This window comes from Eleginops maclovinus, chromosome 19 (assembly GCF_036324505.1).
Source record: "Eleginops maclovinus isolate JMC-PN-2008 ecotype Puerto Natales chromosome 19, JC_Emac_rtc_rv5, whole genome shotgun sequence".
Taxonomy (NCBI): domain Eukaryota; kingdom Metazoa; phylum Chordata; class Actinopteri; order Perciformes; family Eleginopidae; genus Eleginops; species Eleginops maclovinus.
The window spans coordinates 7,612,870-7,628,982 of record NC_086367.1 but is presented as its reverse complement, the minus strand read 5'-3'; the positions used below and the strand labels follow the sequence as shown (position 1 = coordinate 7,628,982).

Genomic DNA, 16,113 nt, shown 5'->3' with positions numbered 1-16,113 from the left:
ACAGCTTTGACAAATGTGTGGAAAAATGTATTAAACTGCTTCCTACCTATTCTACATGTTCAATAACAATACGTCTGTGTGTGTGTGTGTGTGTGTGTGTGTGTGTGTGTGTGTGTGTGTGTGTGTGTGTGTGTGTGTGTGTGTGTGTGTGTGTGTGTGTGTGTGTGTGTGTGTGTGTGTGTGTGTTTACATCTGTTCAACCGTTGTTCCGTTTCCTTCTCACCCGATTTCAGTCTCATTGACCCTACATCCTGTTATAGCTTTGGGCACTTCAGTGTTTTCACACGCCGGTGTGCAAAAACAGCAGCATTTATTGCCGCCTCCAGTGTTTGCCACCAGCATCTCAGTTACTGGAAATCCTGGGATAGAGTGAGCTTACTGTAACAGCATACCTGCCACAAACTCACTCGCAGTACAAAAAAGAGCAACAACAGGGGGAAAAACAACTTTATGACAACATTTTGCCATCCGCAAACCCTTTGGCCCTGGGCCAGGACTGCCCACAGCCAGACTACAGCATTCTGACGTAAAATTTGAAGTGGTCTGTTGTCTCTCCTCCAAGTTACTCACCACCATTTCTGGCTTTGTGACTGCGGAAATCAGGGAACAGACAGCCTGAGGGCAGCCACCTGTGGCATATCAACCTCGAGGGGAAGGGCAGGACTTAACCCAACCCTGATGAGTCAGGGATTACTAGTACAGCCAACATCAAGTTGAGACATCTATGGTTTTTGCTGGTTGCATCATTTGCACAAATTGAGAAACTTGCATGGGCACATCCTCGGTTGAATATTGAGAATGCCTTTAACAGTGACGCAAACTATATTCTTTTTTTGCTTCTTTCGAGTTTAAGTATGGAAAAAGGGGGTTGGGGGACGGGGGTTTCAATGCTCCATTGATTCCGACAATGATTGTACTTTGTTGACCTTTTTTGTGAAAGCCCTTCCCAAGACCAAAAGATGTAATCCTCAGCAGACTCAACAGAGACCTCTTGTCTTCCAGTGATAAATAAAGAGCTTAACCAGGAAGAGACTTGGCCCTGAAGGTTTATCTTCACATTTTGACATCCCCCTTTACTCCTTGGTTTCAAGGTAGAACGCTCACATTGCCAAATAAAATGTTTTTCAAAGTTTGATGGAAAATGTTCAAACTTTTATTTGCAGTGTAAATAGACTGTAGAGATGGAAAAATCAAATAAGTACTGCAAAATCCCAGCAAAGCATGTTATTAGGTAGATGAATTTTACTTTTTCATCCTTTAAATCCTTTGAGGTTCTTTTGAATGTGAAGGTGAACTCCATAAAATTGTGCTAATTGACTATTTTATTTTTTATTTTAACCTCAGCCAGGCACCAAGACTACCCAAAGCTGGGGAGACCATCCATGGTCACAAGTTCTTCATTGGCTTTGGAGGGAAGGGTGCCAACCAGTGCATACAGGCTGCAAGACTAGGTGCCAAAACCACTATGGTCTGCAAGGTATGATACTGGAATCAAGTCACTGCTGCTGTGATTAACATTATGTGTGTACATTTGGATCCAAGCAATAATGTGTGTATTTTCGAAAAAGTTGTTTTATTTATCCAACCTTTGTTTCATCTATGTCCAACTCAGTACAAACAACAAGCCATCTGCTACCATAGCTAGCCAACTAGTTAACAATTCCCCAAAACATTGTAGCTTCGTTCACACTTCAGTCATTTCACCGCATCAACTCTCCATGCCTCATTTTCTCTTGATCAATACTATACCGCATGCATACGCCCACCCACACTTGCGCGTCTTCAAACAGGCTTATTCCCATACCATACAACCCAGAGTCTCCAATCAGTAAGCTCAGCATGGCCTTTCAACCCGCGCACTAAGGCACCGAAGCCCCACCTCTGTCAGAACAAAGAGGCCCGATCGATAACAACCCAGTGCGGGAGGAGCTCTCCGGGCATGGGGAGAACCCAAAAATAGACATCCGGGCTTGTCAAAAACATCCAAGACGTAAGGCCACTCTTCAAAGAGATTGGGGCCAAGCAGCCAATAGCAGCCCAACCCATTATCACAGGCAGCTAGAAGTGCCCTCATTTTGGCACATTTTTTGGAAAGCGTGGGTTCGAAGTAGGCGCCTCGGGGCAAGGTGGGGACCCCTTCCACAACCCAAAGTAGCTACAGATGTGGACATCCCAACGCGGAGCAGGGGAAGAGGGGAAGGAGGGAAGGAAAACGAACGTGAGGTGGGTATGAAGAGGCGTGAAGGCGGGGTTATCGTGTCTTCAAGGCTTGGCGCAGCTGGTCGTGTGTTTTCGTGTGTGTGCGTTTCTTGATTTTGTGTGTTAGTTTTACACATTTTCGGCGGCGGCACCATGCCAGTATGCTGGCAGGGCACACGAAAATCCAACCCAACTGAGGTTTGACTATACCACTTTTCAAAAGTTGCCGCTAACCAAGTCTGACCCCGCTTGACACTCTCTTTGTTGAAATCGTTTTGCCTTCCATCTTTTCTAGGTTGGTAAAGACTTCTTTGGAGACAATTACATTCAGAATTTCAAAGACAATGGTGTAAACACAGGTACGTTTTTATTCTTGCATTAATGCATGCCAAATTGGTTGCCATTTCCATGTTGCATGGTAAGAAGTTCAGTCAGAGCTATTTTTTTGCCTGTATTTTGTCAGCTTTGTTTAGTTACTCGTGCTTTTGAATATACTGGGAGAATTCTCTATTGTTTTGTCCAATAGTTGGTAACCAATTGGAATTTGATTAAAATAAAGTTGCTCATATCAGACTCCAGATGTTTGTGGCCTGTCTCTTCATAGCCAGAACATTTTTTGAGAACAGTCGAAAGAATTCCAAGCAATTATAGAGTAACTATGGTGACATTCTGTTTTTTCTTAAAGTGCGTTTGATGAAAGACAAATGATGGATGCTTTCAAACTCTGTTATTCACCTTTCGTCTTTTCCCTCTGTCTCAGACTTTGTCGGGCAAGCATCGGATGCAGCCACAGGAGCTGCCTCAATCATTGTCAACAATGCAGGTAAATGCTTTTCTTTTGCCACTAGCTTATGGCATCCTGCTGAGATCCTAAAAGCTCCTATACAGGCTCAACCAAGACTGTAAGCTTGCTACCAACTCTTTCTTTCAACTTCTCAAACACCTTCACATTCGCTGTACGCCCATGCATTTGGTGCCGCCATTGACGCGCAAGCGTTGGATGACTAAAACCAGCACACACACACACACACACACACACACACACACACACACACACACACACACACACACACACACACACACACACACACACACACACACACACACACACACACACACACACACACAGTTTACAGGTTCCATTCTACAACAATCCAAGGCTCTCTCCATAGAGTGCAATTTATGTCATTTAGCAAATATACTTTTAAACATTTAGATCTCTAAAAGAATACCATGATATATGGATGCGGTCTTGGATTTGGATCCCTTTTCTACATTTTAACATGGAATTAAGTGTTTGAATTCAATGATTTGAAAGAAGTCCAACTGAAACTGGTTATACTACTGGTTGATTTACAAAATAATCATCTATGATCTTGTCCACATACGTTGTTGCATTAGTGTGAAAGCGTCAATTTTGTCAAATGTGTTAAGCGTTTTCCTTAAGTGGTGAAAAATAAAGCTTAAGAAGAACAACACACCAATTTGAAAGGTTACAATGTGATAACATTGAAAATAGGTATATAAGACACGGGCGGGCGCATAGCTCTGTTGGTAGAGTTAGCAGTCCATGTGCTGGGGCTTGGTCCCTAAGCGGAGGACCCGGGATTCCAGCTTGGAACCATTTGCCCGCAAGTCATCCCTTTTTCAAATCTGTCTCTACAATGAAGGCACTGGATGCCCTTTTTTACATCACATATCCCCTATTTAGCCCTATTTATGGAGTAGAGAGTTCCCATGTGTTGTCAAAGTCATCACACAGTGGCTGTTGTTTCCTCACACGTCTCTTTTGGTGTCCACGGGCAGGTGAGAATGCCATTGTGATTGTGGCTGGTGCCAACATGCTGCTGGGCAGTGAGGAGCTGCACAAAGCTCTTCCAGCCATTGGTCATGCAAAGGTCCTGGTGTGCCAGCTGGAGATCAGCCCACAGACGTCCTTGCAGGCGCTACGCATGGCTCAGGAGAACAAAGGTCAGTGAGTGTATTTGTACTTTGTGACCACAGCAAACGTGCAGGTTGCTTAGTTTCCAGGGTGAAAATTGTTATCGGGGCCTTTTTATGCTTTTTGGGATTTTCCCTTTCATGCAGTGTGTTATATAGGCTTATGTGCATGTAAATCTCCCACGCAACCCCCCCCCCCCCCCCCCTGCCAGAAACGCCTTCATTGGACTAGTGACAAAACTTTGTGACACTCGCGCTTCTATTGGCTAGCGCTCTAGCATATTGTACGTGATAGGCTAAGGGTCAGGACATCTCAAAGCAGTTGACCAATCACAACAAAGCCAGCCAGCTAACCAATCAGAGCAGACTGGGCTCTGGTTTCAAACAGAGGGTAAAAAGAGGTGCTGCAGCACAGGCAGTATGAGAAAAATAAAGACCTTTTTGAACATTAAAGCATGGAACATGTCCCAGTAGAGACACACAATACAATTATGAAATCTGAAAACGAGCATAATAGGGCCCCATTAAAACAAATTCTTCCCACTGATTCGAGGATGATTCAAGTAATAATTTCACAAGTGTTTGTTAGGTCACTGCAGCTCACGTTCTACATACAACACCATGTCTGTCCTGCGTAAACGGAACCAATTTCAGACCCTTCCTCTCTCCACCTTTTTAGTGATAACCAGGTTATTGAGCTCATCATCTCTAACAGCATCCTATTATTAGCACGCCTCGCGTCATTCAAGACGTCTGGGGAGCCTCACGCCCCTGTCATCAGGGCCTGTCGCTGGTAATCGCTCGCTGCAGGCTGCCAGAACGAAAGAGTCGCAGCCACAACCGTGTTGCAGATGGGACACCCAGATGGCCTCGCCGAGCGCCACCCTCTTTCCCCCGAACCCCCCCTTCCTCAGTGTCGACCATACCATGGGATCAGGCTCTGCATGTGGCACCAGAGGAGAGGCAAAGCGAGCGAAGACGCTTGGCAAAGATGCCACCGTCGTCGATGCTGCTCCACCAGAGACTTGCGTAAACGGAGTTCTCTGGAGGGAATGGGTGTTAATGGGTTTGGCGGCAAGGATTTAATGTTGCGGGGGTGAAGCGTCGCACAAATTACGCAAATGTCACCAGCGAGCCACACGTACTGTGGATGCCAGCTCTCGAAAAACACTTGTCGACAACAGTTTATTTTCCTCACGTGTAATTAGTTGAGAGAAAAACATATCTATGTATGTACTTCCATTTAATATTGAAAAGTTAATGGAATTACATTCATCTCTAAGAACTGAGGAAATGCTAGCAGTTGTGTAGTTTCACTCTTTTTTTCTTCTTCCATCCTTAACCCCCCTTCCTCTTGCTTGTCTGAGCAAGAAGCCGCTTTTATATTTCTCAGCAGATGCAATTAGAGCCTCTTAAAGCCCTTTCACACACTCACTGATGACTCATTTACTTTGTGTGTGTGTGTTTCCAAGTAAGAAAAGTAAGCTCTTGTTTTCCATCCACCTATCCTCCCAAAATCCACCAAAGCAACACACTGCTGTATTTTTGTGCTTCCTTGAGCTGACCTGGTTGCTTTTTTAAACACATCTGCAACCAGACTTTGAACTTCCATGCAAAAAAAAAGCCCAGAGTCATGACACACACATTCTCCTGCCAGACGTGACTCAAGCAAGTATTACCACATCTGTCCCAGCAGCTGTGAGCATGTCTGTGTGTTTGTGTGTGTGTACTGGAGTGTGTTTAACCAACACCTGGAAAGCAAAACAAAGCAACCTGAGCCCAACACACGGGTAAAAGTGACGTTCACAGCAGCAGCTCATGGCATCAGAGACATGAGTAAGCCTTGTAACTAATTCAGTGACTGAACAATATTGAACCTGCTTACGTAGCACCGTATGTGATAAGTGCTTCAAATAACTTCATGTAACACATAATTTATTAGAATTAACAGCACAATCAGGCTTACATATTCAGCACTTCCCATTGTTGGGCTTAATTTGTCTCACATGTTTGTTATGCATGTAAGCTTCTGAGGAACATTGGAAAAATGTGGAGGAGGAAAAACTGCTGATTCCTCTATTGAGTGGAAGAGGAAGAGGGGTTTTTATTATACTGTAAATAAACAGGTTTTTAAATGGATACATTCATTGATATTTAAGAATGTTCCTTTTTTACAGCAGCACAGTGGTGCAAGGAAGAACAACTTGTTCTGAATAAAAGGCAACCTTGGCAGACCAAGGAGAAAAAACAGGTTTAGAGCGCTTTCGAAAGCCAAGATTTATGTGAGTTTTAATCAAATTGGGGCAATTGTGGTAATCAAAACTCTGCATGGATATTTTTGAGGATGGACACAGGTAAACAACATAAGTGGAACTGGACTGGCTAGGACTTTTGCAGAGGTCCAGTGTTTGCTTGATATCAGGACCAAAGAGAACAAACAAAATATGCAACATAAAGTCCTAAAAAACGTTTATGAAGATATTTGAGACACTTGAAGAAAAGGGAATAAGGGTTAGTTAACTTTCCACAACCAAATTTCTTACAAAAAAGAAAGAGAGCTCCTTCATACACACGCCTCAGCATTTCATTTTTCAATTGTTCCACTTCGATTTTTTTACTGTGAAGCGGAACCACACTGAATTGACAGAACCAAATGTATCAATTTCAGTAATCTTGATTAGCAAAATGGCTTGTGAAAGAACCCTAGAAGGCATCTAAATTAAATTGACGATATTGAAACTTTTTCTCAACTTCATAAATTCTGAAACTAAGCAAATCATCCATATCTCTTAGACTAAACGATCCCATAAAAAGACCAAAACCAAAAGGAGTTGATACAATGGCCATTAGCTTTTTCCCCTCATCAACCAAAATCTTTAATCTCATTTATAAATGGAATATAACTTGTGTAAACCACAGACCTTTTTTTGGTTGGTTCACCAAAAACCCATAAAAAATAAAACTCATTGACAAAAAAGGCTGACTTATATCTGGGTTTTAGGACTCATTCCTTCATAGATCTATTATAAGACTGATGTGTTTTTGTTTTGCATTGCTTTTATTGACAGTTTAAAATGTCAGACTTATTCTTTAAATATCCCTGAAAAGCATTTGTGGCGAAAGAGGAGATAGGGAACTGATATAAAAAGCTGAAAACAGGCGAGAACACAGAGATCCCTCTTTTATGCAAAAATGGTATCGCATTTCAGAGATCTCGCACTTGAAATCGAAGTGATGGAAACTGAGGGGGAATACAGTTCACATAGAGAGAGAGGGAAGAAGAGCAACCTGGTGTCCCTTTTCTTGTGACTTGGCCATAGTACATGTGGGTACACATACAGTATATGAGTGAGTGTGTGTGTGTGTGTGTGTGTGTGTGTGTGTGTGTGTGTGTGTGTGTGTGTGTGTGTGTGTGTGTGTGTGTGTGTGTGTGTGTGTGTGTGTGTGTGTGTGTGTGTGTGTGTGTGTGTGTGTGCGTCTGTGTGTGTGCGTGCGTGCGTATGTGTTAGGAAACAGATAGACGCTATTTCCACTTTTAGCGAGCAGCCCGGCATCCACCTCAAAGCGCCAGGTGGCCAAAGCCCTGCACAAACCCACGCAGCTGCTCTCTTATGTGCCCACGCAAACACACACACACACACACAGCAACTAGGCACACACTTTAGCACAACAGACTTTGATGTCACCAACGCTGAACATACATTTCCCTCACACACACTTGCATGAGGCTTTATTTTGTACACAGAGATATCAGAATTAATCGCTTCGTCAAGCTGGGCTTATCCTCACACATACACAGAAATCATGGTATTAGATGCATTAATGCTCTGTGCGCATGAATATGCATAAGACAGTGATGTGCAACACGTACAGAGGATTACTTCTGACAAACACTCTTGCTCTCTCTTGCTCTCACCCTCCCTTGCGCTCCTCAACACACAGAGAAAGGGTCACAACTCATCTCACCCACACACTGACACACATATATAGGGGTTATATGCTCATATTGACACACACTACCCTATAACTGCAGGGGTTACTGCATACCACAAAAAAGGCTGGTGGATGTGAGGTTGTTTCAGCAGCATTTCCTTTTCTTTATTTTTTTCAAGGAATGCTAATTTAATCGTTTAAAAGGTGTCTTTTTATAGAAGCTTATCCACTTGAGCTATGCCTGCAAAAGCAATTCCCAGTGGTAGCCCACTAGCCTTTGTTCCCATTGAAAGTTTAATTAAGGTAATGTCAGACCTTGACACTGAAGCTTAGCAAATGAAAAAGAAACATTATACAATTGTAAAATAGTGTCACTGACGGACATTTATACAATTGTATCCCTTATTTAAAGGCAAGCTGAAAGCTGTAACTGAAAACCTTTGTTACGGATTGCATGTTATCCCAAGTGTCCTGTAGATTACAATGGTTAACTGTGTGGAAATTAAAATGCTTGGTTTCTTGTTACAGTAAAGACTATATTCAACCCTGCGCCGGCCATTCCTGACTTGGATACAGATTTCTACAGAGCCTCTGATGTGTTTTGCTGTAATGAGTCTGAGGTGATAATTCACACACACACACACACACACACACACACACACACACACACACACACACACACACACACACACACACACACACACACACACACACACACACACACACACACACACACACACACACACACACTACTACAAGTAGAACAGAAGAAGTAAAGCCAGTCCTACACTGTGTTTTCTAAACTGACCTGCTTTCTGTTTGATATCAGTGTTATATTTATCATCATTATTTGTCTTTTTGAGAAAAAAGAGATTGAAACGTCACATAACAGTAAACAACAGCGTTGTGTTTTTTAGCTAGCGTTGAAGCTTTCTGGAAATCCCTAGCTAATTCCTCCAGTCAATAGTTAGCTAGCGAAGCTATAAAGCTAATGTTAGCTCCATGAGTTGCATGAAAATGTTTCAGCAGACTCTTTTAGGATGTGTTTTTTCTGATGTGTTGGTAAATGTAACGCTGTCTTGGGTACTGTTTGCTGGAGTTACTGGAACGTAAATCTTTCCCAAAAAGAAAGCTAGAACCGCTAGTGTTAACTTAAACTTTGATAAGAATCAGGAGCGTCTTGCACGGTGAGATAATACTGAGAGGTAGATGTGCTGGTCATGATTGTGGCTTTAACGTAGCCTGCACCAAACAAACTAAGATACGGTAGTTATTTAATGTTGCGCTCCTTGGCATTGAAAGTAAAACATGGTTACTAATCTGGGTAGTAAGCTAGTTAGCCGGGAGTGCTAACTCTTGCAGTTTAGAACACTCTTTGCTTGTGTTTTTGTTTTTGGAAAGGCCTGGAAAACAACACAACCTTCATCTTGGCGAATGGTCAATTAGGTCAGGATTGTTAAAATAAACACAAGCTGCTGTTTGAATGTGTCAACACTTGTTGAAAACTAACAGTGGAAGCCTTTGTTTTGCAGCCCTCAGTCAGGTAGGTAGGAAAAAAATGGTTCTCTGTGAAAGGAGAAAAGATCATAGGTTTGAGATGTTATTAGCGCCCACACATGCACACACCTTTTCACAATGATTCAACTGTGACTCCCGGGTCATGACCCGTACCAGCACATCAATAACCCCACTGTAGCCTTTAGCCACACATGTAAACGCTCTGGTATGAAGAGGGAAATGAGCATCTCTGCACCCTTTTATGGTAACACGAAGTGTCATGGCACCTTGTATCTTGATTGTCGGGTGATGACAGAGTAGCGACGGCGTGGGGGCAGGGTTAGATGGGAATCGTAGTAAAAACAACAAGGCAGATGTGCTCTTTGGCTGAGTCAGCCGAACCCTCAGGGATGAAGTGGATGTGCGTTTACCTGGGAGTCTCTATTTGATGTGGTGGTGCAGGACAGAGAAGCTGTAGCCAGGTGTGGGGACATGAAAGGGAGAGTTGGGGAAAGGACAACATGTTTTTTTTAAAGTGTCAGGTCATGAAGGTACAGTCATGTTATATATGAGACAGTAACCTGGTGAAAAGGGCACTCAAACATCTTGATTATATAAAGCTTAACATTCCATTTGAAAAAATACAAAAATGAGAGAGGACAACACTTTTTTTTAATCATTTGTAAATGCATTTTTGAAATGATGAAAAGCCCCTTAAAGTATTTGTCATTCTATTTAACAGCTTAAACTCTAAAGAATCAATAAATGATTACCTACTGCAATTGTTGCTTCTGTACCCGAGTAGCTTTATTTAATTAGACTTTTAAAGGTGCAATAAAAAATCAAAGATGTAATCTACTCAGCTCTGACAGCAATAACACCAAAAGCAGCTGCTCCTGATGCACAGGGAGGCACAGAAATACACACAAAAATCAATACTTTCCAAAATGTATGGGACACTGCTATGTTAAAGTATTTCAAAAAAACTTCAAAAAGATTATGATTTTTTCAGTTGTTTCAAATCCACAGCTCTGGAAAAAAATTAAGAGACCACTTCAGCATTATCAGTTTCTCTGGTTTTACTATTTATATGTTTGTCTTTGAGTTATTTGTTTTTATTTTTTTCGTTGTATTTTATAAACTACTGACAACATTTCTCTGTGTTGGAATTCAACGGGACATTGGAATGGCGGTCATACATGTAGAGATAAAGATTTTGTTTAATTGGGAGTGGCCTCTGGGCTGTATATTAATATTATATCTATATAGGTTTTTATTTTTATGCTATCTAAAACAATGTTCATACATGGGTTTTAACAGGTATAAATAAGTGAGTTGCTGCACAACTGATGAAACGACTAAAGTGATCCCACACCTACATTTACTGCCAGTGAGCGTCACTCACACGGATATTCTCCATAAATGTTATTGCATGAATATATATGCATGTTATACATGCATATATATTCATGCAACATTCACATATACATATAGACACATACATATACTACAGATAAGCTATAACGATGACCGGGACTTACAGTTTTGAACTGCCTTTAATGTAATATAAGAAACATGAAGTTTATGGTATAATGCTAATAACAGACATTTGCTTTAAATAAACAGTCTATGATTTATGGTCAGAAAATGTATTTAAACTAAATTCTGCAATGCTTTGGCCAAGACATACTGATGTAGGGGCAAACTGTTAATGTACTTTAAACAACTTCAATTTCATATTATAACAGAATATAACGCAAAGGAAAAAAACTATAAATATAGGAAATTACCGAATGACAGCATATGTATTTCCACCCTTTGGTGTTATGCTTAAACATATAATACACCCACAGTGTCAACAGCTTTATACTGCATATGCTTTGTGCGGTATGTGTGTGAGATAAGCGCACAGACAGCGAGAGAGCCATAATTCAACTTTCTCATGTTGCTGCACACAGAGGGAGGTAGATTGATTCCCTGCCCTGGTGTGAAGCCTATGACTAACAAAACGGCTCTTTTTTCTCTCTTGGCATCCGACAACACCGGGGTGGCTGCGGGGCTCTAAACGCACCGATACACTCGGCGGTTTATTTTTGAACTGTCCAAGGTCATTGTTCACTTTGACAGTGACGGGGGGGATCGGATCCTCAGACCCCCCCCCCATTCAACATGTGCGTGAACCGTACATTGACCCTCCTGTGTGGGGTTCAAGTTTGCACACATTCTGTTCAGGTGTGTGTGTGTGTGTGTGTGTGTGTGTGTGTGTGTGTGTGTGTGTGTGTGTGTGTGTGTGTGTGTGTGTGTGTGTGTGTGTGTGTGTGTGTGTGTGTGTGTGTGTGTGTGTGTGTGTGTGTGGTCTCACTGTACCAAGCTGAAGGGTTGGAGGGGGGGTTGGGGGGCTTAAGGATGACAAAGTGCAGGCACTCTTTGATCCTGAGCCCACATTCTGCGCTGAAGTGCTTTATAGTGAGAGAAGTTATCTTTGATGTCCACCTGAGGACCTTGCGTGCCAAATTGGGTCCACAGATCTGAAAAGGACACACACACTTTCATGGAGAACACAAAGCAGCATTAAGAAGAAATGTGTTGTGTTTTGGGTTTTGTTAAGAGCAGCATGATTCTAGACCTGAAATTGCTCCAGAAAATTAGAGGGAAAGTCTAAATGGATTCCACATTTTGTTTAATTTTCTTTTTGTTCACAAGAAACTCTAATCCACATGTTCTTTCTTTTGGTTTAAGAAGAAGAAAAGCTTAACAAAAAAACAAAGTGTGTCATATAAATACATGTGTGTTACTTATAGCATACATTGTTTTTTTCATGTGTAAGTATAATTTCTTCCATATTATTGCAATACAGTGATAAAATACAGACCAAACAGATGAGCGAGTAACAAGAAAAAAATGTGTAATACAATATTACTGCAGGTTTGCAATAAAAATTTTTGGAGACACAAAGAAAAAGTGAATGTAGTAACAAACTTCTGTCCAACAAAATGGAGACGCACAAGCAGTCATGGCTTGATATTCTACTATATATTGATTGTGTACGAGGGCTAATCATCAGTCCAATGTAGAGGTGTGTACGTTTTTAGAGTTAGCAATAATAAAAAGCAATTGGTCAAAGAAATCCAGAAGTTAAATTACAAATTGTTACTACATGGCCTCAGTTGAACACTGTTATTTAATAGCACAAAGTTATAATAATAATAATAATCCTCAATTTCAGAAATACCTAACACGGAGTCTCACAACATTAATTGTTTATAAAAAATTTTTTTATCATTGTTTGATTTGATAATGAAACTTGCATTATTAAAATACTTATGTTAAATAGTAACTTTTTCTACACTGGACATTCCCTTCAATTTGTATTTGAAATCAGTATTTAAATTGAATAAACAGTGTTAATATAAATATAAATGATGGAACTTAGAGACTGTTTTTTCACTACAGTAAATTCTGCGTTCACAAAAAATACAACATAATGATTGTCAAAATGTTTTACTTCATTAATTTCTATTTTCATATTTCAATTTAAGTTTAATTCTGTTCAAGAATAAATATTTCAACTAAGCATAAAACATTTAACCAGAATGTGCACTATTCTAATAAACACTGAAACTAACATCGAACATTATGTGAGGAATTAGAATCTGATCTGGTGTTTATATTATGTAAGCACAGCATGCTTTGTGTTATTTTTAAGAGAATCTTTATTAATAAATACGTTTTAAGCCTGCAGGTAAATAGAAAAATGGGCATAAACAGTTCAAATATATAAAAGAAAGAAAGACAATTCCAGCTTTTATGATTTTCTGAGTTTTCCGATGATTGGTGTAATTGTATCTCACTCTCTTTCAGTTATGCTTGCAAATAAACCTGACGTGCAATTGCCTTTAATCACAGATAAAATAATAATGTGGCTCATCTTTACGGAGGGGGCTGATTACTCTATAGAGAGCTGCTGCCGTGGTTCTTAGTGTGTCTTTGAAGTTCCTCAAGCGTCAGCTGTGGAGTCCTGCACTGTCACTGTTTAGTCATTTTGGAGCCGGATGAGCCAGCGCAGTCGGAGAATCTACTCTTTGAAAATGTGTTTGGCCCGCAGACTGCTGGCGGATCCGGCAAATCCAGAACAGACTGAATGTGTTTAATGACCACCACAGTGTGTGATTAAGAGCTGAGTCATCACACAAACGTTAATACAAAAAGTAAAACAAATACACTAAATACTTCCTATAGACTACTAATTAGGAAGCCTTGGACCTGGTTGAGATCGAGTTCACTGGGTTTTTTAAAGAGGCAAATAAAACATTATCATTTTTTTTTACAGGGAAAAAAAGGAATTGCTTTGACTCCCTGTTTGTTCCACAGAGTCCATGGTATGGGTGGTTTGCCTTGGGGAATTTCCATAATGCATCCTCCCAGTGACCCACACTAGTGCTGGTTTTACCTTATCTTTAATTTTAATTCCTTAGCTCTGATTAACTTAGCTCCCTGACCACGAAAAATGTCTAGAATAAAATGACTAAAAAATTGTGTTCCATTGGTGAACGGAATGTTTGCAGAGTCATACATCTGCCACTCTGCTTGTCTTACAGGCTGAGCTGCTGACTGCATCCCCGGTATCTAACTTGGAGGAAGCCCACCGGGCCGGTCAGGAGCTGCTGAGGCGAGGCTGTAGCTCAGTCATCATCACGTTGGGACCCCAAGGCTGTGTGGTGGTCGAGACACAGGGGTCTCCTTCAAAACATGTTCAAACTACTGCAGTTAAATCAGTGGACACCACGGTAAGCATGACTCGTATATTAAATACATTATTTACTAAACAATAATCACAGCCTTAAAAACTCACCAAAACAATATTACAGCAATAACTTTAGAGAATTGAAATACTACAAGTAATAATGCAAACAGTCAAATGCTTTAGCTTTATATATTGGTATTTTGTTTTCTCTTAGTAAATTACCCCCAGTTATACACACACACACACACACACACACACACACACACACACACACGCTATTACATTTGGTAAAATTGTTTCAATTATTAACTTCATCATTTTAGTCCCAAAAATGTTAAACCGGATATGGTTTGTTCTTCTTGTTCCGTTTTAAAACCAGAGGACGTTAGCATGTTAGCATGTTTGCATTTTAGCCACATTAGTGTTAGGGGTTAAACAATCTCTGAACTTGGATCTATAAACTGTCCGGTTTTAACTAGCAAAGTAAAAACATCAATACGTATCATCACCTTCAAGATCGGCAGTTATTTTGAAATTCCTATGGTCAATTGGCTCACCTTTCTGACCAAGCACACTTTGTTAGTTAATATTCAAATAATGCTTAAACGTGAGAGATTTGTCATTTTATGCGAACAGCAGGAAATCTATTGTTGTTCTCCCAAATAGATTGTTTTTATTTAAATGTCTGGAAAAGACAATTTATATAACTTTATTTTTAAAGTATAAATGTAACTCTTATTGTTAAATGGGCGTAAGATATTGCCTCATAATGATCTCAGGTCCTTATAATAAAAAACAAATAATCAGGACTATAAATTATGCATTTTAAAATAATATCCTTCAAGTGATAATGATTGTTAAAACTGTTTAAAAATGATCTGTGTGTATATTTGATTACAGAAGGCTAAGGTTGGGAAGAGTAAGAAGATTGTGATAACACTTATGATATAAGTAAAAAGGAAACCTATTTTAATTGGAAAATGATGTAAGCCAGCCCACTTCACAATGGAAGGAAAATCTTTAAAGTTGGTATTTTACTACTAACAGGGGAACATATTATATCAAACAGAAAATTCAACGTTGCTTCCATAACAACACACTGTCACGCAGATCTTTAATCTGTCCCGTCATCACAGTCAAATGAACTCCCGGTACTCTGAGCTCTAATGGAGCTACTGATGTGCGTGCTGCTCATATGGAACTGTGTAAGATCATTGGGGATGTGGTGACCACGGGCTGTTTCCCCTCCTAAAAGCAGGATTCTAATCTTTAAAGAGGCCAGCGTCGCTTGACTCATTTCACTACGGCCTCTGTGGCTTGTTTTCGTCACAGCAGCCTCGGCTAGATGTTTGCACTTCCTGCCTCTGAGGGTTTTGCGGGGCCTGTGTTCTACCAACTAAATACGTCATCGCTCAGAGGTGTTGAATCACCTCTTTGTTTGATTACAGCCTTTTAATTGTTGCTGTAATGGATTCTTTTAGTGAATAGTTCCCCAAGGGACTTTTATTGTGCTTTAATTTCCAAATGATGCTCATTATGCATCATTGTTAAATAACAATAACAAGCACACAGTTTGAGTTTTACCAGAAACCCACATCGGTTATCGCGTAAGTCAGTAAAAAGAAAAGAAAGAAGGCAGTTAAAAATATCTGAATGAAATGTAATGAATACAATTAAATTATGAAGGGGATACACTTATTTGCCCACTGTCTAAATGAAGAGGGTATTTATAAAATATTGGAGGCATAAAAAAAAGGAATAAGTACATTAAGTGTACACAATTATATTAACCATAGCAT

The 16,113-nt window shown here is 40.4% G+C and overlaps 1 protein-coding gene across 4 annotated transcripts in view; it reads left to right on the top strand.

The window, feature by feature from the left end:
• Positions 1 to 16,113, top strand: part of rbks (ribokinase) — a 32,982-nt gene that overhangs the window by 9,237 nt on the left and 7,632 nt on the right. For all 4 annotated transcript variants that reach the window (XM_063909368.1, XM_063909370.1, XM_063909371.1 and 1 more), the window contains 6 exons: positions 1,345 to 1,477; positions 2,495 to 2,558; positions 2,960 to 3,022; positions 4,006 to 4,170; positions 8,602 to 8,693; positions 14,169 to 14,357. In XM_063909368.1, the coding sequence (XP_063765438.1) occupies positions 1,345 to 1,477; positions 2,495 to 2,558; positions 2,960 to 3,022; positions 4,006 to 4,170; positions 8,602 to 8,693; positions 14,169 to 14,357 (706 nt within the window). The remainder of the gene's footprint in view (positions 1 to 1,344; positions 1,478 to 2,494; positions 2,559 to 2,959; positions 3,023 to 4,005; positions 4,171 to 8,601; positions 8,694 to 14,168; positions 14,358 to 16,113) is intronic.